This window comes from Suillus paluster, assembly GCF_016628075.1.
Source record: "Suillus paluster strain FC165 chromosome Unknown EDB91scaffold_21, whole genome shotgun sequence".
NCBI classification, from domain to species: domain Eukaryota; kingdom Fungi; phylum Basidiomycota; class Agaricomycetes; order Boletales; family Suillaceae; genus Suillus; species Suillus paluster.
In genome coordinates this window covers 208445-236176 of record NW_024537581.1, presented here as the reverse complement: position 1 = coordinate 236176, position 27732 = coordinate 208445, and the positions used below count along the sequence as shown (strand labels likewise).

At 44.5% G+C, this 27732-nt stretch overlaps 6 protein-coding genes across 6 annotated transcripts; 2 read left to right on the top strand and 4 right to left on the bottom strand.

Moving 5' to 3' along the window:
- Nucleotides 1-7995: 7995 nt before the first annotated feature.
- On the bottom strand, nt 7996-8939 carry EDB91DRAFT_1081463 (uncharacterized protein; the record flags this gene model as incomplete). Its single annotated transcript, XM_041315381.1, has 4 exons — nt 7996-8163; nt 8298-8321; nt 8350-8454; nt 8511-8939. 4 exons carry the CDS (start codon nt 8937-8939, stop codon nt 7996-7998), a joined length of 726 nt encoding a protein of 241 aa, XP_041177925.1.
- Nucleotides 8940-10960: 2021 nt separating this feature from the next.
- Nucleotides 10961-11290, bottom strand: EDB91DRAFT_1051972 (uncharacterized protein; the record flags this gene model as incomplete). Its single annotated transcript, XM_041313640.1, has 1 exon — nt 10961-11290. A coding segment is annotated over one exon (330 nt), but the record flags the coding sequence as incomplete, so codon positions are not given.
- A 5629-nt stretch (nt 11291-16919) lies between these two features.
- Nucleotides 16920-18253, bottom strand: EDB91DRAFT_1081462 (uncharacterized protein; the record flags this gene model as incomplete). Its single annotated transcript, XM_041315380.1, has 6 exons — nt 16920-16938; nt 16998-17049; nt 17259-17444; nt 17596-17763; nt 18071-18148; nt 18199-18253. 6 exons carry the CDS (start codon nt 18251-18253, stop codon nt 16920-16922), a joined length of 558 nt encoding a protein of 185 aa, XP_041177923.1.
- Nucleotides 18254-18768: 515 nt separating this feature from the next.
- On the top strand, nt 18769-19530 carry EDB91DRAFT_1247683 (uncharacterized protein; the record flags this gene model as incomplete). Its single annotated transcript, XM_041322842.1, has 4 exons — nt 18769-18987; nt 19035-19138; nt 19181-19334; nt 19387-19530. The coding sequence occupies 4 exons, from the start codon at nt 18769-18771 to the stop codon at nt 19528-19530; spliced, it is 621 nt and encodes a 206-aa protein (XP_041177922.1).
- A 1915-nt stretch (nt 19531-21445) lies between these two features.
- EDB91DRAFT_1247682 (uncharacterized protein) lies at nt 21446-21892 on the bottom strand (the record flags this gene model as incomplete). The annotated part of the gene is made up of 2 exons (XM_041322841.1): nt 21446-21746; nt 21804-21892. 2 exons carry the CDS (start codon nt 21890-21892, stop codon nt 21446-21448), a joined length of 390 nt encoding a protein of 129 aa, XP_041177921.1.
- A 3084-nt stretch (nt 21893-24976) lies between these two features.
- EDB91DRAFT_1002709 (uncharacterized protein) lies at nt 24977-25474 on the top strand (the record flags this gene model as incomplete). The annotated part of the gene is made up of 2 exons (XM_041312258.1): nt 24977-25245; nt 25291-25474. Coding segments are annotated over 2 exons (453 nt in total), but the record flags the coding sequence as incomplete, so codon positions are not given.
- Between the last annotated feature and the right edge of the window lie 2258 nt (nt 25475-27732).

The following is a 27732-nucleotide window of genomic DNA, read 5'->3' as shown; positions in this document are numbered from 1 at the left end:
AAGTTGCCATGAGATGGAAGTAAGTAGAATGGGTAGCTCCTACACACCTGAAGAGCTTCATGTAAAAGCAACAACTGTAGCCAGTCACTGTTAGTCAGCTTGAAGTCTGCATACTGCTGCTTTTGCAGCTTGGGCACTTTGTCACTGTCATCAGCAAGGCGGACAAAGCAGTTGACTCCCTGCTCATCATCAGCAACTTGCAGAATCATAACCACACACTAGATTATACTCACCTTTTGTAACAGAAGCAGGCGATCAAGGCATGTAAAGAGTGATGCCCAGCGGGTGCGGACCCACTGAACCAGTTCAAGGACTGGTACATTGGTCTCTGCGCATGATCTACGAAAAAAGGCCCAGGCTTGAGGTGATTTTCAAATCTAATAAATGAATGTCAGCTTCAGTGCTTGGATATAGCACATATTACTACAAGCTTAAATACCTGTGCAATGAGTGCCAGGGCCTTACTGAGTGCATCTGATGTGTTGGCAATGTCATCTTCCAAGTCTTCATCAACTTGTGAGCTTGTTGTTGAGGTAATAGCCTTTGCGAAATGGGCTGCTGCCAAATTAGTAGCGTGTTCCATGCACCTGCATAGTAAAGTTAAGTAAAAATATTTTTTCCATAGAAAATACAACTTACCGGACCCTACACTCATGATAGTCATTGATCTCTGCTTCAGGAATGGCTTTTGCGAGCAATTCAATGGCTGTATTATTGTTTGTTGCATTATCAGCTGTGAACCACCCAATCTAAGTCCAAATTGGGTGAGTGTGAGGCAGAGCAGGCTGTAGTATTTGCTTACCTTGTTGCGTAAATCATAACGGTCCACAACTTGAGTAAGTATGTTGCCAATATTTTGCCCAGAATGATTCCCTTCAATGGCAGTAAATGCAAGCTGCTCGCTCTGAAGCTCCCACTCATGCAGGGCATTGGCTGGTGCTGAGATGTAGTGTCCAGTGACTGACAAGTATGGGTCACTGGCTTCTGACGTCCACGTGTCAAAAGTAAAGTAAAGGTGCCCATTGATGTCTTTAAAGTGTTCATGAATATGTGACTCCATCATCTTAGCATGCCTAAGAATCTCCTCCTGCACTTTATCACAATGGGGAATATCTTTGTCAGACAGGCCTGGGTGAGCATAAGTGAGAAGATGCCAGAATGTACCCTTGTCCACCAGTAAGAAGGCTTCATCTTCAGCGACAATAAGTTCAACAATGTAGTCTAGAAGCCCAGTGTAGGGAGTATCCCTACGCTAGGCTTGTATCCACCGCTTTTCCAATGCATCAGGCATCCATCCGATGTCCATCTGACACCTATCCATTCCATCCGATACCCATCCACTTTGCGGATGACAAGCGGATACCTTCGGATCTCCCCCTATAGCTCGCGCATCCGCCACATCCGTCCTGTCCACATCCATTCTACCTCATTGGTACGTACTCACACGCATTTCCTTGTTACTGACTGAACACAGACATATCCTCTCACACTCCACTATTTTCCAGATAGCTCATGGCACAGTCTAGACTCGCTACCTATACCAACTGTTCCTTGAAAATACTGTACCCTATAAGCACAGAAGTTTTCGAAAAATACTTACTTCATGTAACTTCCTCCCACTTTTCCTGCACCTGACCAGAAGATTGCTTTGACTTATACCCACTATCCATCCAACCTTTAATGAACTTCCTTCGATTTTGATTCGCATCCCATCTGATCCGCAAGTGTCATCCGCTTTTGCAGATCCTTCATCCTATAGGGTCGCTTTAGACAGAGACTAGTATTTCCCCAGTAGCAATCCCCTTAAGGGTTGAACACGCTTGTTTCCAAGCGAGGCAGCAGGCAGCAAAGACCCAACTGTGTAGTAGATCGGATTTCTCGCTGCTGCACTTGTTGTACCCACACCGGCAGTTGTGAATGTTGGTGCATGCTGCTCTCATACAATGGTATGGTCTAAGGTTGTCTGATTTGAGCTAGGGGGTTGGCTGAATGGCATGTAATGCAAAATATATTAAAAGACATACCATACTAGATCATCTGAAGGGAGGGCTTGGTTGTGCGGCTTGACACCACACTTGCTGCAGCGTTCTTTGTAAATCCTTACATGGTCCTTGTGTCTGAATTGAAGATAGTATGAGTCAAGCTACGAAAACAGGCAGACAAAATATTACTTACCTGCATATATGAGCACACAGTGAAGTAACACTCCCCTTTAAAAAACAGAATTTGCGTGTTACTCCTTTTGCTTTGCAAACCTCACACCAGTGGCCAGTCTCTTCCTTGCCAGTATCAGGGTTCATGGCCTTGGCCTCACGAGTGAACACGGTCCAAATGTCTGCCATCAAATCGCTTTGCACTGCTTTGCACCCTGCAGAAATAATTAGCTTAACATAAGAAAGATGACACTTAGGCTTTAGCTTACCTGGTGGTTGGCATTACCCATTTCTTTGGTTTGTTGATATGTTGACTCAGACTTGGAGGGGGTGATGCCATCAATATCCATCTCATGATCCATGTCAGTGGCTGCATCCGTAATCACCCCGTTATCCTGGTCTCCTTCGGTCTCCTCCTCAGAGCCCTTACTCATGACCACTGGCCTACTAGCCTTGCATTTGTGCAAGATAGCGTTGTTGGGGTCAACAAGCTTGGGTGCAGGGTGTGGGATACAAGTGGAGCGCCATGCAGCAGGAAGCAGTGGAGTATCATCGTTGGGATCATTATACCATTGGATCTGACTGGCGTCAAGGAGAGTTCCATCTGCACCCAGGCCACACTGGTCAGCCATGTTGTGAGGGGACAAACTTGAAGAGAGTTGAGCTTACCTCAAAGTTGATTTGTTTGATCTATTTTAACTTGCACCAAGTTCATGAGTGCTGAAGATGTCATTTAGTTACCCTAGAAAAAAAACAACCTGTTAACAAACATATTAGCACTAAACCAAATTAACCAAAGTCTCCATACCTTTTCAGGTGCTTGCTTTGTGACATTCTAGTTGATGGTAGCTGAATAAATCTTCACAGACCTTGGCAGTGACAAGGTCCTTGCAACAGGGCGCCCCTACAGTACCTGGGGGCGAGAATATCGGATACCAAGTGAAAAAGTTGCTCATCTCATCTCATATCACTGGTGTGAGTGGCCTAAAATGGAAGTTTAAGTGGTTTATTCGAGTTACAAATGAACTAAAGAAACATGCTGAAGAATCATGAGAAAAGACAGGAGAGAACAATGTACAATATACACATCTCAGTGTCATGAACAAGAGGCCTGAGGTGTGATGTGCGATGCGTGACAAGATTAAACAAAGGACGGAAGTAGCCAAGCGAATCTAATAATAGAGACGAAGTTACGAAGCTGTAAAATCAATACATATCAGCATTCAAAAAGGTTTGGATGTGTTTGGATGTGTTCAATGCATTCAAGAAATGCCTGAACGCTGAACCAGACCATCGGTTCAGTTCAGCCTATACTCTGAATGTTGAACTGGACCGTGGTCCGGTTCATGAAAAGTCTGCTTTGAACTGTGGTTCAGAACCGAACCTCCACATCACTAAACTGGTTGCACATTTCTCAGTGGCCGTAAGCCCTCTGGCACAAGTCATGGTCCCAACTTCTTCAATGGGTTCTTTGGCCTTGATGACCAACCTAGCTGCATGCAAGTGCATTTTTGATTCAAGGAAAGGCACTTTGAAGCCTGAAGCTATCAAGGTTGAAATTTGGATTATTGTTTTATTCATGGGTATGTAGTACTAACCAGTAACACTGCTCTTTTGATCAGAATTGCTCATTTATAGCACATATAGTCACACCACCAGGTTGGGTAGCTGTCAAGTACAAGTGCATGCTTTCCATGATCTGTGTTTCTCCCTTTTGCTGATGCATCTGTTGAGCCCAGAAGTAGGGCTCCAGAGTCTGGATGACAAGGTTACATCTATCTGATGTCTGCTTGACAGGTGGGCTGAGCTTACTGGAGTTCAGTCTGATATGCTGATGGGTGCATACAAAATTGGTGCCCATTCAGTGTACAACTTTGTGTTAGACAGGCCAACCGAGGTACATAATATCCCATATTAAACAGGCCAGCAGACCATGGGCTGATGTCATAATATCCTCGATGTTGATGGGTGGGCTGATATGTATATAATACTCAATGGTAATAGATGGGCCAATGTTGCTACTATGTGTAAGGGATTTGATAGAGATGGGAGGGCCGAGATATTTGAATGATGTAGACTAGTGGGCCGATGGAACTGTTGATTGCATAGGTGGATGGGCCAATGGGACTGTACATCATATAGACAGATCAGCCGATGGAACTGTCAATTTTATAGACAGATGGGCCGATCAACCTGTAGATTGTATAGACAGATGGGCCAATCGACCTGTAGATTGTATATGGTGGCTCAAAAAACTGTCCGCATGTTTTCACATTTTTCACTATCTATGATATTATGTGAGAATATACAAACACATCAAGGACATGCTGGTACCACATTGTAGTACTACTTCAGGGCTTCCAATTGAGCCCTATGGCGTGGGAATCGGTTGAGATATGGTGGAGATATAAGGCTTACAAAATGATGACTCATGTGGACAGTTTTTTGACTCAAGTATTTTACAGTGATAATCAGGTATTCCAGTACATTGTGTGACCTCCCTTGGCTTTAATTACTACCTCTATCCTTCTAGGCATACTCTCAATCAATTTCTGGCAATATTCTGCTGTAATCCTTGCCCATTCCACTGCTACACTCTCCCATAGCTCCTATACTCCTTTAGAGGGGGTTTCATAGGCTTGAAGCTTCTTCTTAAGTGTTCCCCAGAGATGTTCAATGACATTGACATCAGGGGACTGTGCTGGCCAGTCAAGAACATTGATAATATGTTCTTTAAACCATTGTCTGGCTCTCCTAGATATGTGCTTGGGATCATTATCCTGTTGGGAAATAATGTCTTTTTCATCAATCCCTGATTCAGCTATGCTAGGCAGCAAGTGGTTGTTTAGAATGTCCACATACTGCTCAGCATCCATCCTCCCCTCAACTTCAGCAAGCATACCCACACCATTCCATCCCATACAGCCCCATACCATTAGAGGACCTCCTTGTTAAGACCGTGCTCAGGGGTAAAGCAGAGTCTGAGGGGCTTGGCTTCAGCTCGTATGCTGTGCCCCTTACCTGAGTATGTGCCCCTAATTTTGGAATGTAGTCCGACACAAATTTACTAGGTGAGTGTGGGAAAGTCGGGTGGGGGTTGTTCCGCTCGACAGGAGGGAGGCTACTGCGGTCGGAACCAACAGTAGAAGCGGAGCGGAAGGAACTGCTTGGATGAAGTCCAAAGCAGAGCAGAATGGAAGGGATGGATGCGAGAGTGCGGGGTCTAGTTCTGACGCACGGGAAGTTGGAGGAGCAGAGGGACAGAGGCACGGGGGAATGGGGGAACGGGGGAACGGGGGAACGGTGGAACGGGGGAACGGGGGAACAGGGGAATGGGTGAATGGGGGATTGGAGGATCGGGGGATTGGAGGATTGGAGGATGGCCAACCTAGGGAGTCAATCCCCTAGGCCGGCTTAAACAGGAGTTGACTAGGATCAGGCCCAAGTCAGAGAACAGAAGAGCAGGGCTTAGAAAAGGTAATATTCAGACTGAGTATCTACAGACAAATGTATATATGTTTATATACTCTAAGTGATGAGCATAGCATAGCAGAGGGCTATGTGCTGAGTGTACAGGATTACAATAGGATGACTGAGACATACAAGAATAAGGCTTGGGGAACAGTATGTACACGACAGATCAGAATCGCTAGGGTATAGGGATTACCGGTGATCTGAAAAGTGGAACTATGATACTAAACGGGGATAGGACCAGTTGAGTGGTTCCTAGTCTAGGAGTGGACCGGTGAGGCAGTCGGACGGACTAACAGTCAGGTGGGGGAATATGAGCGGAACTGAAGGACCCCCGTGGGTCGGAAAAGTGGAGGGAGTAGGAGTAGGATCAGGCGGACCAATAGGGCGGAGGAGTGGAACCCCAGATAGGGTCGGATGGAAGGGGTATGGGGTCGGGGGACATAGGGGTAGTGTCGGAAAAGTGGAACGGGGTCGGGCAGAGGTAGCAGGGCTAATCCTGCTGAGATGCACTTCATGCATTGTCAGGGAAGGAGGAATGGAGCGGACGGGGAAACAGGGGGTTGGACCAGGGGTGGGGATGTTCACAGGTGGTATTGGAAGTGCTCGGATCCAGTATGTGACACTCCTCCAAATTTGACAGTCTCACTAATCTCTCTGTCTGTTAGAAAATCCCTCTTCTTTTTCCATACATATACCTTCCCATCTGACCCAATCCTATTGCTTTTCGTCTCATCTGACCATATAACATGCTTCCAATCCTCTACAGTCCAGTTTTGATGGGCCAAGCCAAAGGTAGTCTTCTCTGCCTATGTTTGATAGAGAGAAGAGGCATTTTTTCTTTGTTACTGCCTTGAGATGAGCTGCCTTGAGAACACTCCTCACAGTTTGTGAAAAGACAGTGGTGGTGATGGTGGAATTGATATAATGGGTGGCTTGGACAGCATTATTAGCCTTTCCTGTAGTGATATGTTGAATGATAGCCCTCTTATTAGCAGAGGTGGATGTCCTCCACAAGAGTTTTCCTTGTCCAGGTGGCTTTCTTTGATACACATGGCCACAGTAGACTTGCATACTTCAGTTCTAGAGGAAATTTAATGAGCAGAGAGGCCAGCACAGGACAAAGAGAGGATATTATCCCTTTGAGCAGAGGAGATGGCTTTCATGGTGATTATGACCATGACACATGACACATTCTGGTTTATATAGTTAGATATAGTTTTAAGAGTATGCCTAGAAGGATAGAGGTAGTAATTAAAGCCAAGGGAGGTCACACAATGTACTGGAATACCTGATTATCACTGTAAAATACTTGAGTCAAAAAACTGTCCACATGAGTCATCATTTTGTAAGCCTTATATCTCCACCATATCTCGACTGATTCCCACTCCATAGGGCTCAATTGGAAGCCCTGAAGTAGTACTACAATGTGGTACCAGCATGTCCTTGATGTGTTTGTATATTCTCACATAATATCATAGATAGTGAAAAATGTGAAAACATGCGGACAGTTTTTTGAGCCACTGTAGATGGATGGGCCAATGAAACTGTTGATTTTATAGATGGATGGGCTGACAGGACTATACATTACATAGATAGATGGGGATTTGAATGATGTAGACTAGTGGGCCGATGGAACTGTCGATTATATAAACGGATGGGCCAATGAAACTGTAAATTGAATAGATGGATGGGCCGATGGGACTGTACATTACATAGATGGATGGGCTGGTCGACCTGTAGATTGTATAGATGGATGGGCCAATTGACCTATAGATTGTATAGACAGATGGGCCAATGGGACTGTATATTACATAGATGGATGGGCCAATTGACCTGTATATTGTATAGATGGATGGGCTGATCGACCTGTAGGTTGTATAGACAGATGGGCCAATCGACCTGTAGATTGTATAGATGGATGGGCCAATGGGACTTTACATCATATAGATGGATGGGCCAATGGAATGTCAATTGTATAGATGGATGGGCCAATAGAACTATTGATTGTATAGACCAATGGGCTAGGAAGGCAGATATTGACTCGGTGACACTGGACATTAGAATATGTTACTTGGTGCTTGGTACTCAGGCCTGAATGGTTGGTTATGGGTGGTCAGGACCCAGGACTGACTTGGTATGTGGTGCTTGGTGATTGGTGCTTGATACTTGATGCTTAGGACATAATACAAAGTATTCAATGCTCAAGATTCAGTTGGGGCTTGATCGCTTTGTCAGAGGTATGGAATTTATGAATATACTAATGACCCACCCTGGCCGATGTTTCACCAAATGGAATCTTTACTGAATCCATCATGGCCCATCCACATGAAGGAACACCTGCATACATATGGACAGAATCCCTCATATACTATGCCCAAGCAACCTGATCCCCTGCTACTTCATGAACCCCATGCCTGACTATCCTTCCTGAAAATGTGATCATGACCCCAGGATCATACATGAACTCCAGCTGAAGGCTTGGCATGCTCATGCAAGCATTAGAATAATTCCCCACAGTTGTGAGAATGTCAAACCACTTGGGAGATGATAAGTGGTCTCTATGATATGGGGTTTGCCGATTAGAAATGACAGAGAGAGTATTGAAAACGGAGGCCTAGAGCTTGAGGGTCTCTGACATGTTTGGAAGATTCTTGGTTTTGGCTGACTTACCAAGGCTTGAAAAGACTCACATGCCTGCCCAGTACTGTCAAGGATGCATGACCCTGAGTGCTGCTGAGGCAATAGCCACTGGCCTCGCAATAGCCTTGAGGATATCCTCAGAAAGTGGACCCTTCAATGAAGCAGATACCTCCAGGTCTGAGACAGTCTACAGGATTGGTGAGTTTAACTACCAAGGAACATTGGCATATCATGGCATCTAACCTCATGCCCCTGCTGAAACCAAGCCAGGGATATATTGATGCATCCGGCAGTGATGTCACCATTCCTGGAGCCTTGGCCAAACCACTCTTCATTGGTCCTCCAACTGCCCCCGACTTTGACACTTTTTTCATGTGTGGGAGTCAGCAATTGCGAGGCCTTCCAAATTTCTTCCTGTAGTATATCCAGTGGTCTGGATCCATCGGGCGATGAAGGATCTGAAATACCTGGGTGGTGTCCTGTGAGTGCACCTGGGAGATACCACACGATGATGGCACCGGTGACATCGAGAACTGTGGCAGGAATGTCGACAGACTTGGTACCCTCATGGCCAGGAGGAGACCTGTCAAGCAGCTTCTTCTCTCTCTCTTCATTATGGCCAGTGTCCTTCAGGGATATCAATTTGCTGTATCTTGCAATATCGATCTGCATCTGAACTGTGATTGAGGAATCTGAATGATCAAATGGAAGATCCAGATCTGCATTCCGACTCACTAGGATTGTGATATGCTTTTATGAGGCAATCGACCAATCAATCACAAGCCATCACCAGATTGGTGTCTAGATGAGGAGAAGGTACAACCGGATCCCCTCCCGTCTTGTCTGCATTGAATTTCTGTTCTGTATATTCACTCACCTCATGAGCAATGGTCAGGGCCCAAGAGATTCAGAAGGATATCTCAATCTCAGAGTCTGGGGACACATTCATGATGAAGGGATGTATTTGATGGTGGGAAATACGATGGCAAGTATAATATGCTGTCTACAGTTTGGCTTTAAGGGGGATATCAGATCCAGTGTGGTGGAGATTGCGAGGATCAGATAGGGTGACATGATGCATGATCATGATCTTGGTATGGAGCACCAATGACTGAATATCAAACATCGAGTATCAAAGATGCACAGAGTTCTGGTGATTCAACCGATAGCTGAATACCGAGTGTCAAGGCACCAAGTACCAGTGATTCCGGATGAAGAAGTACTGACAAATTCAGTGTTTTCATGCAGTATCACATGGTTGATGCTCCATACTGAGGACTGGGATGTCCAGGATCATGGACCGAATACCGAGTAAGGACCAACTACTGAGGAGTTCACCGAGTCTTCAGTACCAAGTGCTGACAATGGACCACTGAATACTGAGTCATCAGACCCGAGTCTGCAGTAACAAGTGCCGAGCACCAAGCACCAACTACCAAGCACTGAGCGTTGGGCACTCAAATATTCATCCTTGAGGCATTCAGTGCCAGTAATCAGTACTGAGCACCGGGACCTAGGACCCGGGAGTCCTTGGCTCTCGGTACCCCAGTAAGCAGTGCTGACGGGTCGGTCCTCAGTGCCCACTACACATGTGGGACTTGGTGACTCTCTCAATGTGAATATGTCTATGGTATATACATGATAGTGTGCTGAAGCATTACAATCTTCCTATGGATCCTGATCAGTCCTGCAATCCAGTGCTGCACACCTCCCTGGCTCTCTGCAATCGGGTGAGGATACCAGTGTACATTTGTATCTCACCTATCTTATCTCGGATGCCCTCCCGCTGCTCCTTGATCAATGTCACTAAGTGTTCTTGAATCTACCGAAGTCCCATAAGAGATGGGATCGAGGTTTGATCATGTATGAGCAGCTGATGGATGGATGACATTTTCAAACTCCACCATCATTCCCATGACACAACTGAACACCAGGCCACATGATGATTCACATTGTCAGGATGTATGCCAGAAATCTGTGGTGGTCAATATTCATTCATCTGCGGGATCTATTGGCATCATTGTAAGATCCTGAAAAGCAGCCTGCACATCCTGTTGTAAGGAATGTCATTCCTTTAGCTACGTATTTCCCTTTGTACCTACCGGCTACGAAGTTCCCCTTTACTGTTCCGAAGTACTAACCCACTGACTACTTGTACTGCCACTCATTTACATATATAAGTTGCACCTTACCTTCTGTACCCCCAGTGAATGCATCCCCCTCACTCGTATCTCTTCAACTGGAGATCCGTCAATCCACTGTCGAACTAGACGCAGCATTACACTGTGCAAGTAATGAGTACATTCAGGATTGTCTTGCTGTATAGCAGGCATGACCCTGAAGCCAGTTTGCTGATGACTTTCTCATATGTGCATCCCATTGGGCTGCTTTGCATGAGAAGAAGTTGCATGTCCAGTCCATCTCCAGTTCCACCACCATAAGTTCTTCAATCCATCAATCCCTCAGGGCCTTCGCTCGAAGCCAATGAACTCGGTAAACTTCACATCAGTTGGATCAAATCATCCTTGCATTTGGAAAGGATGCCCAAACTCACATTCATCATTCCACAACTCACTCAACCCTGATAGATCAATGTCGAGAGACCATAACCAGGCCAGGGACTCATTCCGCTGACCTCAGGCATTTGGATCACCAACTGCAGTGCTGATTTTGAGCTGTTCCCAGAGCAGAGGTTAGTATTTCTGAAGATGGTGTTGCCCCGGACCAAGTTTCATCATTTGCTTCCATGTCCTGTTGTATATACTGGCATTCTGAGACATGGCCTGCTCCACTGACATCACCTGGGACCATGCCCGAGTCTTCAGAGCTTGGGACTTGGCCTGCCTAACAGTGGTTCGGAAAAGGACTGCCTTGTTGCACAAGTGAATTTGGAGATTGTGAAGGGCATCATTGGCCTGTCCTTCATGAAGCGACATCTCCAACAGAATCAGATCCTCTGCTAAGCAGTGTTTGAGTCGGTCCAGCCTGACATTGGATGGCAATGGGATGATGGTGAGTTCAGGGGTGTTTGGGTGGGTATCAAGAGTCTCAGTGAACTCATGTGGATTATCATTGAGATCATCGAGAATTGCACAATTCAAGTCCTCTGGATCTTCATTACCATTGAATCCATCTCTGAAATGCAGGTGAGCGGTGTGGGGAATACTCCCACTGTAGGCATAAAACCCTGTCAATTCCGCATTGTCTCACATCAGTTCCGCATATTCTGTGTTTCCCACACATCATCCGATGCATTCTGCATTCCCACACATCCTTTGGAACACACCCACACTATCTGATATTCCTGCGCATTGTTGGACAACCTTCGCATGTCCCATCCCCATCCTTCCAGGTCCATTGGTACACTGTATCTCTCTTCCCATTGCTTCTAACGTTATCCAGATCACACTGACACATGCCCTTATGGCATGGACCCCTATTGCGGAGTATTGTGCCCATGTGCACTGCCTGCCTTCACTTCCACTTCCTGAGAACTTACTACCTGTACCTCGGTGTTCCTCGAAAATAATGTTCCCTATAAGTAGTGGTACTTAGGGCTTGGGTGTTTTTTTATCGAATCCCATCTTTTACCTTCCCACTTTTCTCCCACTTTTCCTTCACCTTACTAGAGGACCACTTTGACTTATGCTCACTATCAATCTAACCTTGTGATATACTTCCTTCAACTTGATCAGCAAGTTCTGATGGATCTGTGCATTCTACATTTTATCTGTTTGAGTTCTGCTTCGTTCTGCTTCATTCTGCTTGAGTTCCACTTGTTCTGCTTGAGTTCTGCTTGTTCCACATTTTTGTGGATCCTCATCCTACCTGCAGTAGGGTTGATTAGGGTCGCTTAGACAGAGATTAGCACTCCCCAGTAGCAATCCCCTTTAGGGTCAAACGTGCTTGTTCTCAAGTGAGGCAGCAGGCAGCAAAGACCCAACTTTGTAGTAGATTGATTTCTCACTGCTGCACTTGTTGCACCCACATTGGTCCTCCGTACTCAGTGTAGTGGCTCAGATCTCAGCATTCAGCACTCGATGCTCAGTCCTCCATACTCGGTGTAGTGGCTCGGATCTCAGCATTTGGCACTCGATACTTGGTCCTCCGTACTCGGTGTGGTGGCTCAGATCTCAGCCTTCGGCACTCAATGCTTGGTACTTGGTGATCAGTACTCGGGTCAGTACTCCATACTCGGTCTAGGTGCTTGGAACTCAGCATTTGGCACTCAATTCTTGGCACTCTGTCCTTGGTACTACTTGCTGCACAATTGATGCTATGTACTTGGTCCTCAATCCACAAGACTTGGTACTCACCACCCGCCCCTCAATATTCAGTACCCTCAGCACTGGGTACTCAATGCTCAGTGCTATTCACTTGGTGCTCAAGTATTAAGGTTGTGCTCAAGGGAAAGACAACTCAAAGGGCTTTGGCTTCAGCTCATGCGCTGCGCCCCTTACCCAAGTATGTGCCCTTAATTTCCAAGGGGCAGAGGGGAAGTCCGACAGAAGTCCGGGAAGTCCAGAGGTCAGACATAGGGGGGAGTTTGGCGGAACTTCGGAAGGATAGGAATGGATAGAGCAAGGCTACTATGGACAAGTCTGGAGTAGAAGCGGAACAGAGTTAGACTACCCTAAGGTAGAGCCGGAGATTTAGTCCTAAGGTTTTAACCCTGAGACTCAGAGGTAGACAAGAGATTAGACTCAAGTCCAGAGAAGCAGGAATGAGCAGAACTAAGATGATAGTCGAAGGTACAGTCAAAGGAATCAATCCTAAGACTTGGAGATTGACAAGAGACCAAGCTCAAGTCCGGAGATGCAGGAATGAGCAGGAATTAAGGTGATATTCGAACTGAGGAGTTCCGGAGTTTTACAGGAGTTTATATACTGTAGGTATCATGTAAGTAATCAGTCAGCACAGTAAAAGCTATGTCCGAAGCATATGGAGGGTCTATTAGTAAGTGTACAACAAATCAAGGAAATGAGGTCAGAAATGAAGTGCAAACAGATGGATCAGTAAGCAAAGTGGAAAGGTGTACAACCAGTAACTGGAGAGCAGTATTCTAAAAGGAGATAGGTGTGAGTCCAGAGATGAAAGTGGAGCACTGGGTGGACAACAGGACAGAAAACCGGACTTTCATAGGGGAGAATCCGGACTTCCGGATCCAGAGGTATGGGATATAGTGTCAGAGAAAATAGGGGTAGTGTCGGAGAAGTGGAATAGAGTCGGGCAGAGGTAGCAGGGCTAGTCCTCCTGAGATGCACTTCGTGCATTGTTGGAGAAGGAGGGATGGAGTGGATGGGAAAACAGGGGGTTGGACTAGTAGTAGGGATGTTCACAGGTGGTATTGGAGGTGCTTGGATCTGCTATATGAGATTGAGACACAATACTTACTATTTGGTGTCTGGCCCTTGGTATTCACTTGGTGCTTGAGACACTATCCTCACCCCTCACCCCTCAGCGCCCGGCCCTTGGTGCTCGAGACACAATACTCATTACTCAGTACTTGGCACTTGGTACTCGCTTCTTGATCCTCAGTCCTTGGTACTCAATTCACCATGCTCGATACCCATTAGTATGACAGTACTTGGTACTTGATCCTCAATACCTGATAACTCCTTGATGCACCTACATGATGCCACTTATATGCATAATACACAACTACTTCATCCCAGTTGTCCTTACAACATTCATTCACCTCGTCCCACCGGTTCATCTAATATACATCTCCCTCAGCCCATCCATCCACATGATATATGTCTTACTTTGGCCCACCCATCAACATGATATATCACTGCCTCAGCCCACCGGTCCATATGATATCCATCTCCCTTGGCCCATCAGTCTATATGATACACCACGACCTCGGCCCATCTGTCAACATGATATACCACTACCTTGGCCCATCCATCTATTTGATATACATCTACCTTGACCCACCAGTCTATATGATACACCACTACCTTGGCCCATCTGTCTATATGATACACCACTACCTCGGCCCATCCATCAACATGATATACCACTGCCTCGGCCCACTGGTCTATATGATATCCATCTACCTTGGCCAATCCATCTGATATACACCTACCTCGGCCCATCTATCTATAGGATATATCTACCTCAGCCCATCCATCTATCTGATATACATCTACCTTGGCCCACTCATCTACCTTGGCCCACTCATCTACTGTATTCTACTCTCAATATTACCTAGATGGGCCCACCCATCTCCATCAGAAATAATATGCCTCTCGGCCTACCCATCATTGATGAGGATATTATTACATCGGCCCATGGTCCACTAACCCATCTAACATGGTGTATTATGTCCCTGGGCTGGCCTGTCTAAGACGGAGTTTGGTCACTGTAGTATGTGACAGCGGATCTCTAAGCTTCCAAAAAAGCGCTCATTTGAGGATGTGTTGGCCGACCTTCAGCAGTGAGTTGGTATTTTTCTGATGCAACTTGTAACTGACATAATGCTCAGAGCCAACTTGAAGAGCATCAATGACCATGCCCAAGATGAAATTAATCTTAAGAAAGGCAGCTGCTTTTGGATGAGTTTAAGGCTGGAATTTGGACAGTCAAGGAATATCGTATAAAGCTTGTAGAGCCGGATCACCAGGATGACTTGGACTCAGTTGAACCACCCCCCATGAAGAAGGCCTGCTATTCTCCTGACTGGGGCGAGATCAAGTGACATTGTATTAAACTTCTTTAATCACCTTCACACTCCTTGATAATTTGTTTGTTTAGTGTTCCCTCCATTCCTTTTACCATATAATACATTATAATTTTACCTATTGCTGTTGTTGCATCTCTTTGAATGCCATCAGTTCATCAACTAACAACCTTCATTTCTGCTCTCCTCCACCCTCATCAATGCCTTCGAGTGCTATATCTGCAAGTCCCTGATCTGCCTCTTCCTCAAATTGGGTATGAACTGGAGCGGAGTGTGCACCTCACACAACCCCCTCAACCTCAATAACAACATTGTGCAGGATGATGGCAATTGTCATCCATTGACAAGTCTCTTTGTGCTGTCACTTTGAGTTAATAGTGGTTCTTAACCCATATAGGCATTGTCATCTCCCTTTTAAGGCACACATGCAATGTTCTGAATATACACAGAGGTGTGCAACCACATGGTCAAAGGCAGTGTTTTCAGGAAGAAGGGAAGCTGGTCATTTGTGTACTGCAATTGAATGCAGGGTGACTGGATAGGCAGAGTCCATCCAAGCAAATTCACTGCCTTCAAAAAACCAGTTGGAGTGTTTGACTGCAGTGGTGTGCTCAAATGCAGTTGCATCATGGGATGAGCATAATCAATGATTCAAATATTTGATGGCAGGTTGCCAACCTATACATAAAATCAGAAAAGGTGAGTGCACAACCAATCATCTTGCCTGAAGATTGAGTCCATAATTTGATTTACCAGTAAAATAGGCATCTCCATCAATCCCTGGTTTTGTACATAGGACTATGATGGTTCCATCATACATAACCCACCCATTTCTCCAGGAACCCCTAAATCCAACATGATCATCTATCCACTGCTTCTCATACTCTTTTTCCTGAGCAGTCGGATGACAAACAAATGCATTGTGGAGTGATTCAATTGCATCAAAACAACGCCTTGAATAGAGTTCAACAGCACCTTCAGAAATGCCAGCAAAACAGGCAATATCCTCAATAGATGTACTGTTACAGTTCTACCCTTTTCCCTTCTATTCTTAATCATTCCATGACATTCTATTGTACGATTCCTCTTCTCATTTCTTATCGGCTATTGTATTCAAACTCCGCTTCAAATACCTTATTTAAACTATTGTCTCTACTTTTGTATCTCTGACTTGACCTATGCAGACCAGGGCCTGCAATCTACTAGCTTTCTCGAACAACTTGATATAAGGATACTGCTAGACTTCGACTTTTGATTTACAAAGACGTCTTGTGACGCCAAGCATAACATGCACCATTCCCATATCAGCCCATCTGATATAGTGTGACTCCAAGCTGCACCTAGACCGGTGCCTGTGCATTGTTCAAGTTGTTATGAAAGACAGGATGATCTTCAATTAAGCCAAGGATGACCTGAAAATTCTTAGGTGATATATAAAGCATGTTGACAAAGTGTGAATCATGTACTGGATTGTGTGCATATTCCCATGCAAGATGAAGTGAGCCAGCTTTGAGCATAAGAGGTCTTTCTCAGAGATAACGAAAGTGTTGGATTGTGAGAATGCAGGTGATATCAAGGTTAAGAGATCAGAAAAGCTCAGTACTGTCACAATCCTATGGGCATTGAGTGGTGATTACAAGCTAGTAGAGAGCACCATACTATCTGTCAATGTCATCCATAATCTCTTTGGATCATGCCTCACTATGCATACATCCAAGATATAGTTGTACTCATGCAACAAGGTGATCTTTAAAGATGCCCTTGATAATCTGATGCAGCAAGTCTGGTGTGATTAGCTTGTAGATGTCTGCACATGGGAACTTATTGGTGAGTGGCTAAAAACCAACACATCAACAAAAATAAATCAAAGCCCTATGATGAAGCCCCATTTGTTCCATAAAGTCCCTAAATGAACTTCTTCAATCAATGCATCCAGGAGTTCATATGATCATAGTCCTCTATCTCCATCAAGATCTGATGACTGCACTGTACACCCACAATCACAATAAGAACTACACAAGAATATTTTTGAACAATACACTTACTTGCCACACCATTTGTGGACTATTCCTGCAAGAACAACTTGCTCCTCATTATCTGCAATGTAAGGTCCAATGCCATATATAACACATTGGTAGTGACCATCTGCACATCATGCAACCTCTGGAGTAGTCATGGAAGGCCTTAGGCTCTTGAGGATCTGAATGAGCACAGTATGAAAAAGTTCCTTCTTGAATTTGTGATAGCATGGATCAGTGCTCTGTTTTTTTGTTGCTGAGACATATCAATTAATTTGAGTAACATACTTTTTGGAATTGCAAGGGATCCCACAAGAACAACAACATTTCCATGAGCCCACCTGGCATTGTTGCAAACATTGCCAATCAATAAATACAGGGGGTAGTAATCATTTTGACCCATGACAACTGAAACCATTGTTTTGTCACTTTCAAGAATAATGGGAACAAAGGTTGATCCATGGGTTGCAGGATCTGCAGAAATAATATTCTGACAGTTGGGGTGAGCAATGATAGTGTGGTGAAAGGAGGAAAAATATTACTACTTTTTCCCAAGCCCAGTCTCTGGACATAAAATCTCTCCACCAACAGTTATGACTTCCATCAGGCTGCTCCTCTCATTCACAATATGGTGCAAAATCCACCTCATCCTTGAAGTCAGGATTGGGCAACACATTCTGCACAACCTTGTAAGGGTCATAATAGAACACCTTGTACACCTTGTTCATCCAGGGTGTTTCTCTGCCTGACTTGTCATTCATATACTCCATTTTGAAACACTCCCAAGGCACATCTCCAAGTGGACATTATTTAAGTCTTTGTGATTAGAAAATGGTGGGCTATCACCATGAACAGCAAGAGTGATACCCCCAAAATGAAGGAGCTTGTCAATATCAGTGCCAGAAATATGTGTTTTTTAAAATAGAAATTCCACTGTCTCAAATGCCAGGCAATTGTGATATGGTGTCTAATAATTGGGGGACTTTGTGGTGAAGACTGGTGGTGAAGTTTTGGGGTCAAGAAATTGACCAGCTTTATTACAAATGTGCCCTTAGAAAAAAAAGGCAAATATTAGCAAGAGTGAATGTTGGTTCACTCACCATCAAGGCTTAGATGATAGTCTCTTATGAAGTTCACTTGTCTGTGGTCATTTTCAGGCTGGTCTGGGACTTCTTCAACTGTGACAGAGGGTTGATGTACTGTATGCAAGTGTTGTGTGAGCACACACTGATTCTTTGGTTGGCAGCAGCAACCAGGATGAGTGTAAGGTAGTAGGTGGACATTGAATTGATGGTGTTGTGTTTGGGGCATTTTTGGGGTGGGGTTGGTAGTATCAAGGATGTATTCAGATTGCAACTGAGGTTGGTCTGTATCAGGTTGTCAGAGAAGGAATTATGGCATAATATACTAGTAGTACAAAATATTTAGTACCAAAACAAACTTTGAGTGAACTCTATTGTATCCCACATCATCCTTCTATATTTCTCACTGATGGCCATCACAACTAGACCTTCAAATGCAAAAAATGTGTTGTGAAGCCAATACTCAATGCCAAGCAGTGCCAGCACACCAAAGCTCATATTGAGGCTGATAAGCACATTGCTGAAGAGAAACAGAAGAGGATGAGACAAAAAGCACTGCAAGGCCTTGAGCAGATTGCTGGAATCCAGAACAAGGAAGCACTTACTGTCTTGAAGGCACAAACAGCTCCTAAACCATACCTCTGTCCATATCCTCAGTGCAGTCACTTGAAGCCTAGTGCTACTCTGAGTTTATCTAGAATGTTGACATGACCAATATGGAGGTGGAAAAAGTTGTTGAAGAGGAAGTGCTCAACCTCCAGGATAAAAACACCCCAGTGAATCAGAATCAGACCTCAAAGACAAAGAAGAGGGATAAAATGCCTCATAATGATGCCATTGATGCTATTCACAATGCTTCACATCAAGATAGTCACACTGCACATGCATTAGACACTGACAAGAAAGGCAACTTGTTAAAAATATTCTTACCTCCTGTTCACAAACAATCATACAGGCCAACTAGAGGATGATAGAATGGCAGGGTGGAATCACATCTGCAAGCATCAGAATGATCACAAGTCTTGTTACTTCTGACAAGGCATATGCAACAGAGGATGAATGTCGTCAACTTGGGGAATTTTGGCTGTAAGAGAGTAGCAAATTACAGTGCATTAATACTCTTTTAAGGTGGTTTCAGGACTTTACTGGGATTTGGAAATCTCCATTTATTTTACAAAAATCCATGGCCCACTTACACTACATTTTAGACACTATTAAAATACCTGCACTTGACAGCAACAATTTCTGTCCCAGTGTTGCCCTTGCTCTTGCAGCTGTTGTGGTACATTGTGCTGACTTGCCTTGTGTTAATGAGAAATAACCTGGACATTTAGGTCAAATGTGCCTTCACACTTCTTGCTGAAAACAGCATCACCTTTGAGGTTGTTGAACCTTCTGAAAAGGGTAAGAAGAAAGCCATTGATCCACAGGAAAATGGAAAGGCTAGTGTGTATGAGGCATTTTCAAAGGAACACTAGAGACATGATGCCAACCACCTGCTTAAAGCAATGAAGTGCATTCCAGAGGACACATGTCATGGCATTATTGCTAAAGCATGTCAGTTCATAAAGAACTCAGGACATAAGCAGAGGGGCACTTCAAACTCTAATGATGATGACAACAGTACAGAGGATGATGTGGCTGACAACCACAACACAGAAGATGAGTATACAGACCTCTTCACATTCCGATAACATTTTTGTAAGGACCTGTGCACCCACTCCATATTTCCATGACTTATTTGTCCTACAAGAAACATCATTTTCTACATGGAATTTCTGGCATCAACTTGTGCATTTCCTCCTTATCTGCTGGCTTGTCATTTCTCTATCCTTCTCTCTACTTTTTTTAATACATGCCTTTTGTGTGCCATTTTTCCCATTGCAATTTTCTGCAGCTTGTGCTATGCTAATTGTCCATTTCTACTCCATTTTACTAGACCACCTTAATTTGTTTTCTCAATTGCTTTATCACTCTTGGACTCTACTAGTTTAGTGCTTATAGAATTGCTTGTTTTGCCTTAAAAATTTGATACTTGATGACCTTGAACTTAGTTTGTCTTGATCACACTCTCAATGGATTAAGTCATTCAAGCTTGATCAAATTGAATTTAGATAAATTAGGGTTTTCCTGATGGTCCAACATCTAACATATACTGCAAATAATTATTGAGCTCAACCATCTCTTCAGTGGTGAGGTTATCAAAAGTTGACACAATCTCCTTGAATTTTTCTTCATGGTGTTAACCACCAAAAGTGTTGACTGTGATGACAGCTGATTGTTGTTCCTGCAATGTACAGTGCATAGTACTGCCAACCAAGGCCATCACATATCTCATAGCCTTCAGTAATAAGTTGTCAAGAAAGACTTCACATCCTGAGTGCCACACAAATCAAATGACACTGGCCATAATAAACATATTTTGAAATTTTGCATCTACAGTGATATTCCCATGCTGAAAAAACCCTATAGTCAGTATAAAGTGTTAGAAACTTGTAAGATCAACATACCTCATCTACAGAAGTTGTGTGCATAGAGAGTAAAAGGTCAGCGCCCCAGATCAGTTTGTTCACCATCATTATGTGACGGTATTCTGCTGTTGCAGTGCCCCCTCATAGGGGGAACAGCTTGTATAATACAATGATGCCATCACATGAAAATTGAATGATTTTCCTGTGTGTGCTAAATAATGTGTTCAAGACCTGTCTAAGGTGGATATTATTGATAAAAAATTTGACCACAGCTATGAATATCAGTGGAATGATATGAAGGATATGAGAATAAACTCACAATTAGCCTCCAAAAATGAGGGGTTGAATCTTTGATTGTGTCCTCAAATTGAGTGATGTGGTTCTTTTACTTCTATATCATTGTGTGTTTGGTAAACATCACCCACATGATCAGAACCTTTGCCCCCTTCACAGCACAAGTGATATTGTCTTTGGACACATGTATGGTCTTTGATATCACTGCCAGATGTTCAATGATGGGTGTCTGCAGTCCTGTGGTGTTTGTCTGCAGTTTTGTGATGCTGTGAGGGGCTTGCAGCACAAAGTATGGTGTTCTGGGCAATGTAGCCCCAGTGTTGCATTTCTTTGTAGTGGGTGCTGACCCCCCCTATCTGTGCAACTGTTAGATAGAATGAGTGAAAAAGAGGGAATTCACATGGACAACCTCATGAGGGATCTCCCCTCACTGGATCAGCATTAGATCCATGGCCAGAGGGATAAAATCATTCCCTCAGTCTATGATACCAACTCCTTTGTCAGGTGCTTCATCAACCCATTGTAGTAATGATATTCAATGCACATGGGTGTTGCCCTCCTGCAGGCCCCTATGCATTTCAAAGTTAGGTAAGAGTGAGCTGTTATCAGAGAACATGTTCTGTGGAATTTAATTCCTGGTAGAACTCAAAGTGTACAGCTGATCCCCCATGGAGCTAAATTGGCCCTGACCATAAGTGTTGCCCTTATAGATGGATATACCATCATTGTCATTGTCATTGTTATTGCCATCAGGGAAGAGTTCAGGCTGCATAAAATGATTGTTGTAGGGGGGTTGAGGTTGTATGAATTGAGTGCCAATGAATTGGGGCTGTGTGAAATAAGTCCTGGTATAGTTATAGGCATGCTGCATATCATTATATTGCTCCCTGCTGGGGCCAGATGTGTACATGTCCTCATAAGAGGCTTGACTGCCTTCCTACATGTCATCTTGACTCTTTTCATGTGGATTGAAACTAAACACTGACATGGAAGGTTGTTCAGCTGCAATGTTGAGTTGTTTAGCAGCTGGAAGTCCTGATGGTTTGAGCCCTGATTCTCTAGCTGGCTTGGGCATGGCAGCCTTGCCCTTTTGTTTTAAAAGACAGTTAGTTGACATACAGGTGGTGGTCAGAAGAAAAAAGAGCTGGCAATTGAAAACACACTGTGGGAAAAATAAGTCCTGGAGTGGGTGGGACAATTGTTGGGTCTTTCTGCCTGCTGCTATATCTGCAAGGAGGTGCATTCAACCCTAGAGGGTTTCTGGACTAAAGCTAGATAGTACTCATACAGAATAGAATATCATCATAAAAGTTAGTCACTCCAGATTGATGCTAGTAACTGGTGAAGAATTAATTGCTTATCTGAGCAGTAAAAATGCAAAGACAAACTAAGGAAAGTGGTGTATAGAAAACTAAGTAAAAACCCTAAATATCAGCCCAGCCAGATACTGACCCTCATACTGGGACAATGTCATAATAATGGGTGAGTCTATGGAGAGAAGAGTGGTGTGATCCAAGATAATGTTGTGCAGCCCTGCGAAGAGGGTCCTTGTGCTTATTCATGGAGAAATCCATTAGTGCAAATTTATTGGTCTCAATGCAAGAATTGTGTGCTCTTGACCACTTGTATCCCCACCTTGATGCTTCAGCATGTCCACCAACATAACATAAGCCATTGCAAAGTCTTTAGCAACTGGAACAATTTCTCCATTAGGTATATACTTTCCCCTTTGGTACATAACTCTTACTTCCTGGATCACTGGTTATCCCTATAGCCATCTGATTACTGATCTGTCTCGTACATATTGATATGCACTCTGACATGTATGTTTCCCTCAGTAAACTTACTTACATTCTGTACACTCAGCACATAGCTTGCTGATATGCATTACTGATCACTGCCTCCTCACTTAGAAGTATATAAACATATCCTGTACCTTTGTAGTTTCCTGAGTCTTAATATTACTTGTCTTCCCTCAGTTTCTACTGTGGGAACTCTTCATAGGACTTTGCTCACTTCAGACACAAGTCTCATCTCGTCATTGCCTCTGCTCCTCTACTCCTCTGCTCCAACTCAGAGCCACGCTCTAAGTTATTATACTTACCTCCCTCTGTCCAATATATCCTTACCTCCTTCCACTTGATCCCTTCCACTCCAACACACTTCCTCCACTCCATCCACCCCGCTTCCTAGTTGGCCTGCCACTAGAAGCCTTTACTTCCTGACCCTTAAAGTGATCCAAAGTGGTCCCATTGTCCTATTGTTGGACAACATTGATTCTGCTCCAAATTTGGGGCATGTACTCAGCTAAGGGTGCAGCGTAGGAGCTGAAGCCAAGCCCCAACCCCTTCACTTCTCCATCTGAACACTGTACCTAACTGTCACGAATTCCTAATACAAACCATTTTTCGTTTCTCGGTTTTCCTTTGGCTACTTCCAGTACCCGAGCTGGTCACGTGACTCCGCGTCATAGGTCACCCGTTACTTCTCCAATTGGTTCCCCTACTCCACGGGCTAGAACAATCTCGCTTCCCAAAGAAGAACCGGTCGGAACTTGGGTTTCTGTTTAGTTGCCGTCTTACTCATCTGCTTATATATCATGAGTCATCTTTAGTCATCCGCAGTAGTCGTACGACTCTTTTCTTATTGGCTGATTTCTTTCAGACTCCTATTCAATGTTATGTATAAAAGTAGGGTAGTTAGCGTGAGAGCTCCTTAGACTTAACCTCTTCGTTTCTACTGTTGTAGTAACCTAGACGTTCAACGCTCAATCCAATCCTGTTACTCATCGTCATCTCTGACCGAGTCCTAGTGGTCGTGAACTCTCCTTCAACATTATTGTTGGACGTGGGTCATAACACTAACACCATCACACAGCTCCAATGAAATGTATTGGTTAGCTGTCCAAAGGTCATTACCTTCAATATCTTCGAGCCAGTCCACCCAATGTTGCTTCTTTGTTGATATCATTCCTTCTGCATACCAGTTCTGAGCAGCTGTGAGTTTCTTATGGCAAGTGTGGAGAGGTAGGCCCCACATTTGATAAGCCAGCTTGTTGAGCTCCTTCACTCAGTCCCATATGTTAGTCAGGCAATGTGTCCACCAGCACTTAGAGTGTGGGCATGGCTTTAAGTAGGGAACACAAGCTTCAATGGTGTCTATTATTTCTTGGGTAAGATGTTAAGTGGCCACTTGGAATTCATTGTTAGATGCAAGTGGGAAGGCAGGGCTAGTGGAGATATGAGCTGAGAGGTACTCATTAAAGGCTTCCCAGTCCACCTCCCTCCAGTTCCTTTGTGGTTCAAGATTGACACATGGGGCCTCCAATTAAGACATTGTCAGGGTAAGTCCAGTTGCCAGTGCTGGTAGATTGGAGAGTCAGGATTCCATGGGGCAACAGCTGTAGCATACCATAGTCAGCAATATGGTCTATTAAGGGTTGATCAGCAGAATGTTCCTTGATGAACATGATCAGCCCTTGGTGGCTTATTTTGCCTGAAAGCATGCTGGGCCTGCTCCAAAATTGGTAAGTTGACGTCAGCAAGAAATATTGGTATGACTTATAGATTTAATCACCAATCTTACAGGGCCCCTTTGCTTACAATTACTACGTTCCTGGGCCCAACACCCCCTTGTCTATGGGGAGATCCTCTGATGATTTAGATCGGGCAGCCAAAGAGGGTGAAAAGGTATACTTTGATGGTATCCAGGTGAACCCCTAGCAATCCCGCCAGACAACAGGCAACTTACTGCAGAGGATAGGATGGCGTGCTTGCCAAGGTCATGGTGGCTGTACAAACCCTCCTCCACCACATAGATGTCCATAAAAGCCCCCAGGATGGACACCATGGCCAGGAAGACCATCTCCTGTAATATGTTAAGGTCGACGGCATTCAGGACTTGGAAGACCCATGTGAAGATGGCACGTGTAGGAGCTTTATCCATGCAGGTACTGAATACGTCTATGAAGACCATACTGTTGCATCCGAGCGTACTGGTGCCAGACACCTAGTACATGCATGGCCAGATCAGGCCCATGATCCTATCATTGTGAGTACAATCTACCCTGCCTCTACGTTACTTATGCATTTTCTAGCACAGCCTTCATCCCTCGGCCGACATGGTCTCTAACGCTCATGGGGCCCTACACGTCCATGCATATTTTGAGGACATCCAAGAGTTGGCCATTCTGTTGGGAGAAATGTTCTGGGTATCATTTCCAGCATTCTACACCAAGTATGAAGCTGCCTTTCTCGCTGGCTGTTGGATGGTAACTGATCCAGGGCCCCTCCTTGGAAGAGTCCTGGTGTGGAAACTACAAGTCATGCCCCATCAGGACGGCTTAGATGCGGGTCCATCTATCATCTTCAACATGGGTAAATTTACAGGTGGAGAATGTTACATCACCGATCTCAAGCTCAAACTCAAGTAAGCCTTTCACTTTGCACAGCTTATTGGGCTCATTCTTTCTAGATACTGTCCTGGGGATGTTATAATCCTCATGGGCGGAGCCCTCTACCATGGGATAGGACTGTGGAAGCCACTCCCTGGTATTACTGAAGACGGCATTACACCAGGACGAGTATCTAATGTTTGGTTCTTCCCTCACTCCTCATTCCAAGTCTTGGAAAACAAAGAGCCTGGTTTGGCGCTCAAGTTCACCAGAGGTTTGAGAGGAACTGATGCAGAGTTGGATTCTAGTGACTGGGACTCAGACTCAGACTAGAGTCTCAAAGGTATTGTTGTTCTCCCTTTGTATACATTTCATTCACATCTCCCTGTCTCAGCATACATACTATCTGAAAGGGCTGGCACCTATTGTTACTATTACACTGTTGTATCAAGTACAATACAAAGTTCACATCCCATGGTTCTCAATAGTGTTGCAGACCTCCAAAAGAATTCTGCTCTGCTTATCAACAGCGTCTTGAATCACATTCACAGCTTCAAGCATGACTGCTACATCGCCTGCAACCTTGGCCAATGCCAGTGATTCCCAACAGTCAAACTTGGATTCTTGTCCTAGCTTCCTGTGCTTCCACAGTACTTCTATAGCTGGCATTGATGCTGCCCATACATTGGTCAGGTCCTTGCCAAAGTTGCTCAGTGTCTACATGAAGTGTGAGCATGAAATTCAAAAGACTGACATTGACAAAACTAAACTGGGCTCACACACATCATTTGAGTCAGATCTCTTTCACTTTGGATGAAATGGTAACTTACCAGCATTTTCAGAGCCTTTGCCCTGGCCCTAACTGGCTTCCAATTCCTACAGTTTGGACCATCAGAATAACTAGGCATAATTAGCAGCAGATGACTTACCTGCTCCAGTAGTTTGTCTGAAGTCTCTAGGTCTGGCTGTGAAGGTTGGGAGCATTTGAACCCTTCACTTCTGCTGTACTTATAATGTCCACAGGAATATGAGGGGGCACCTTGCCCATGTGATTGATATCCAACACACTCGGCTTTGTGGCTTTCTGGAGTGGCACTCCTTGAGCCATCGTCCTCCGAGTCTTGGCTTGTGCTGACACTGCTAAGAGCCTCAAACTCGAACTGAGCAGAGGGATGGTCAAATGACATGTTTCTTGGGTCCTCCAAAGTTCAACTATACTAGTAGTGGTGGATTATAGGTATTTATCTTCTTGATGTTGAATTGTATAACATTGAACCCTGGGCAGATCTCATAAATCTGAAGTCTCCTGATCAACCAAGCTCTGCAGGCCTTGTCTGTATGGGCCTGTTGACTAAACTTCAGGACCAGACTTATAACTAGCGACTGGTTACTCCACACTTTTGTATGTCAAGATAATGATCCGGATTATTTTATTACTCTAGTTCTAACCTAGCTTCAGGAACACCGTTGGAGGTACTGGCCTGGGCCAAGTTGCCCCCAAAGTATGACTATTTACAGGCACTTTGAGTCAGGCTATACTCCCGCAGTAGTCGGTCGTATGTCTTGGATGCTCTATAATCCAAGCTATCCCTTTCCTGAGCTATATGACGCCATTGAAGGAACGGCAATCTTGCCTTGGGCAATGAGTGAGCCACACATTTGAGTTTGAGTTTCTTCCCCTTCCATTCATGCCGCATCACAAAGTTTCTGGCCTGCCAGCCAAATCACCAGCAATGTCATTGAAGTCAGACAGCGATTCCACATCCCAGTCAGCCTCTAGTATATCAGATGGAACCGCCTTATCATCTCCAATTCCAAACCCTAAGGCTACGTTCAAAAAGGGCACCAAGAAGCACATCAAGTAACCATACTGTGACACTTAGGCTTTACAATCACATGAGAAAACTGACCTGATCCATTGAACTGATAGGGTGGCAGTGTCATATCCCATCCTCTGGATCCAGAATTCCAGATCTACTTCATTAAAGTCCGGTCCTCCGTCTTACTATTCCACCCGGCGCTCCGCCTTCATCTCTGCACTCACCCCTAACTCCTTTTAGATTAGCTATTGCTCCGGTTACTGGTTATGTCCTATTCCACTATGCTTACTGATCTGTCCATTCTTACTTCATTTCCGACTTCACTGCTTTGATCTGTTATACTTAGTAATAGACTTTCCACATGCTTCGTACATAGCCCTTACCTTTGCTGACTGATTTACTTACATGATACCTACAGTATGTAAACCCCTGTAATACTCCAGAACTCCTCAGTTCAAATATCATCTTAGTTCTGCTCATTCCTACAATCTCCGGACTTGAGTCTCATCTCTTGTCCACTTCCGAGTCTTAGGGGTTAAAAATTAGGACTACTTCTCCAGCTCTACCTTAGGGTAGTCTAACCTCTGTTCTGTTTCTACTCTGGACTTCCATAGTAGCCTTACTCCATCCCCACATAGTCTTCCGGAGTTCTGCCAAACTCCACCGACTTCTGTCCTCCAGAATTCCCCGGACTTCTGTCGG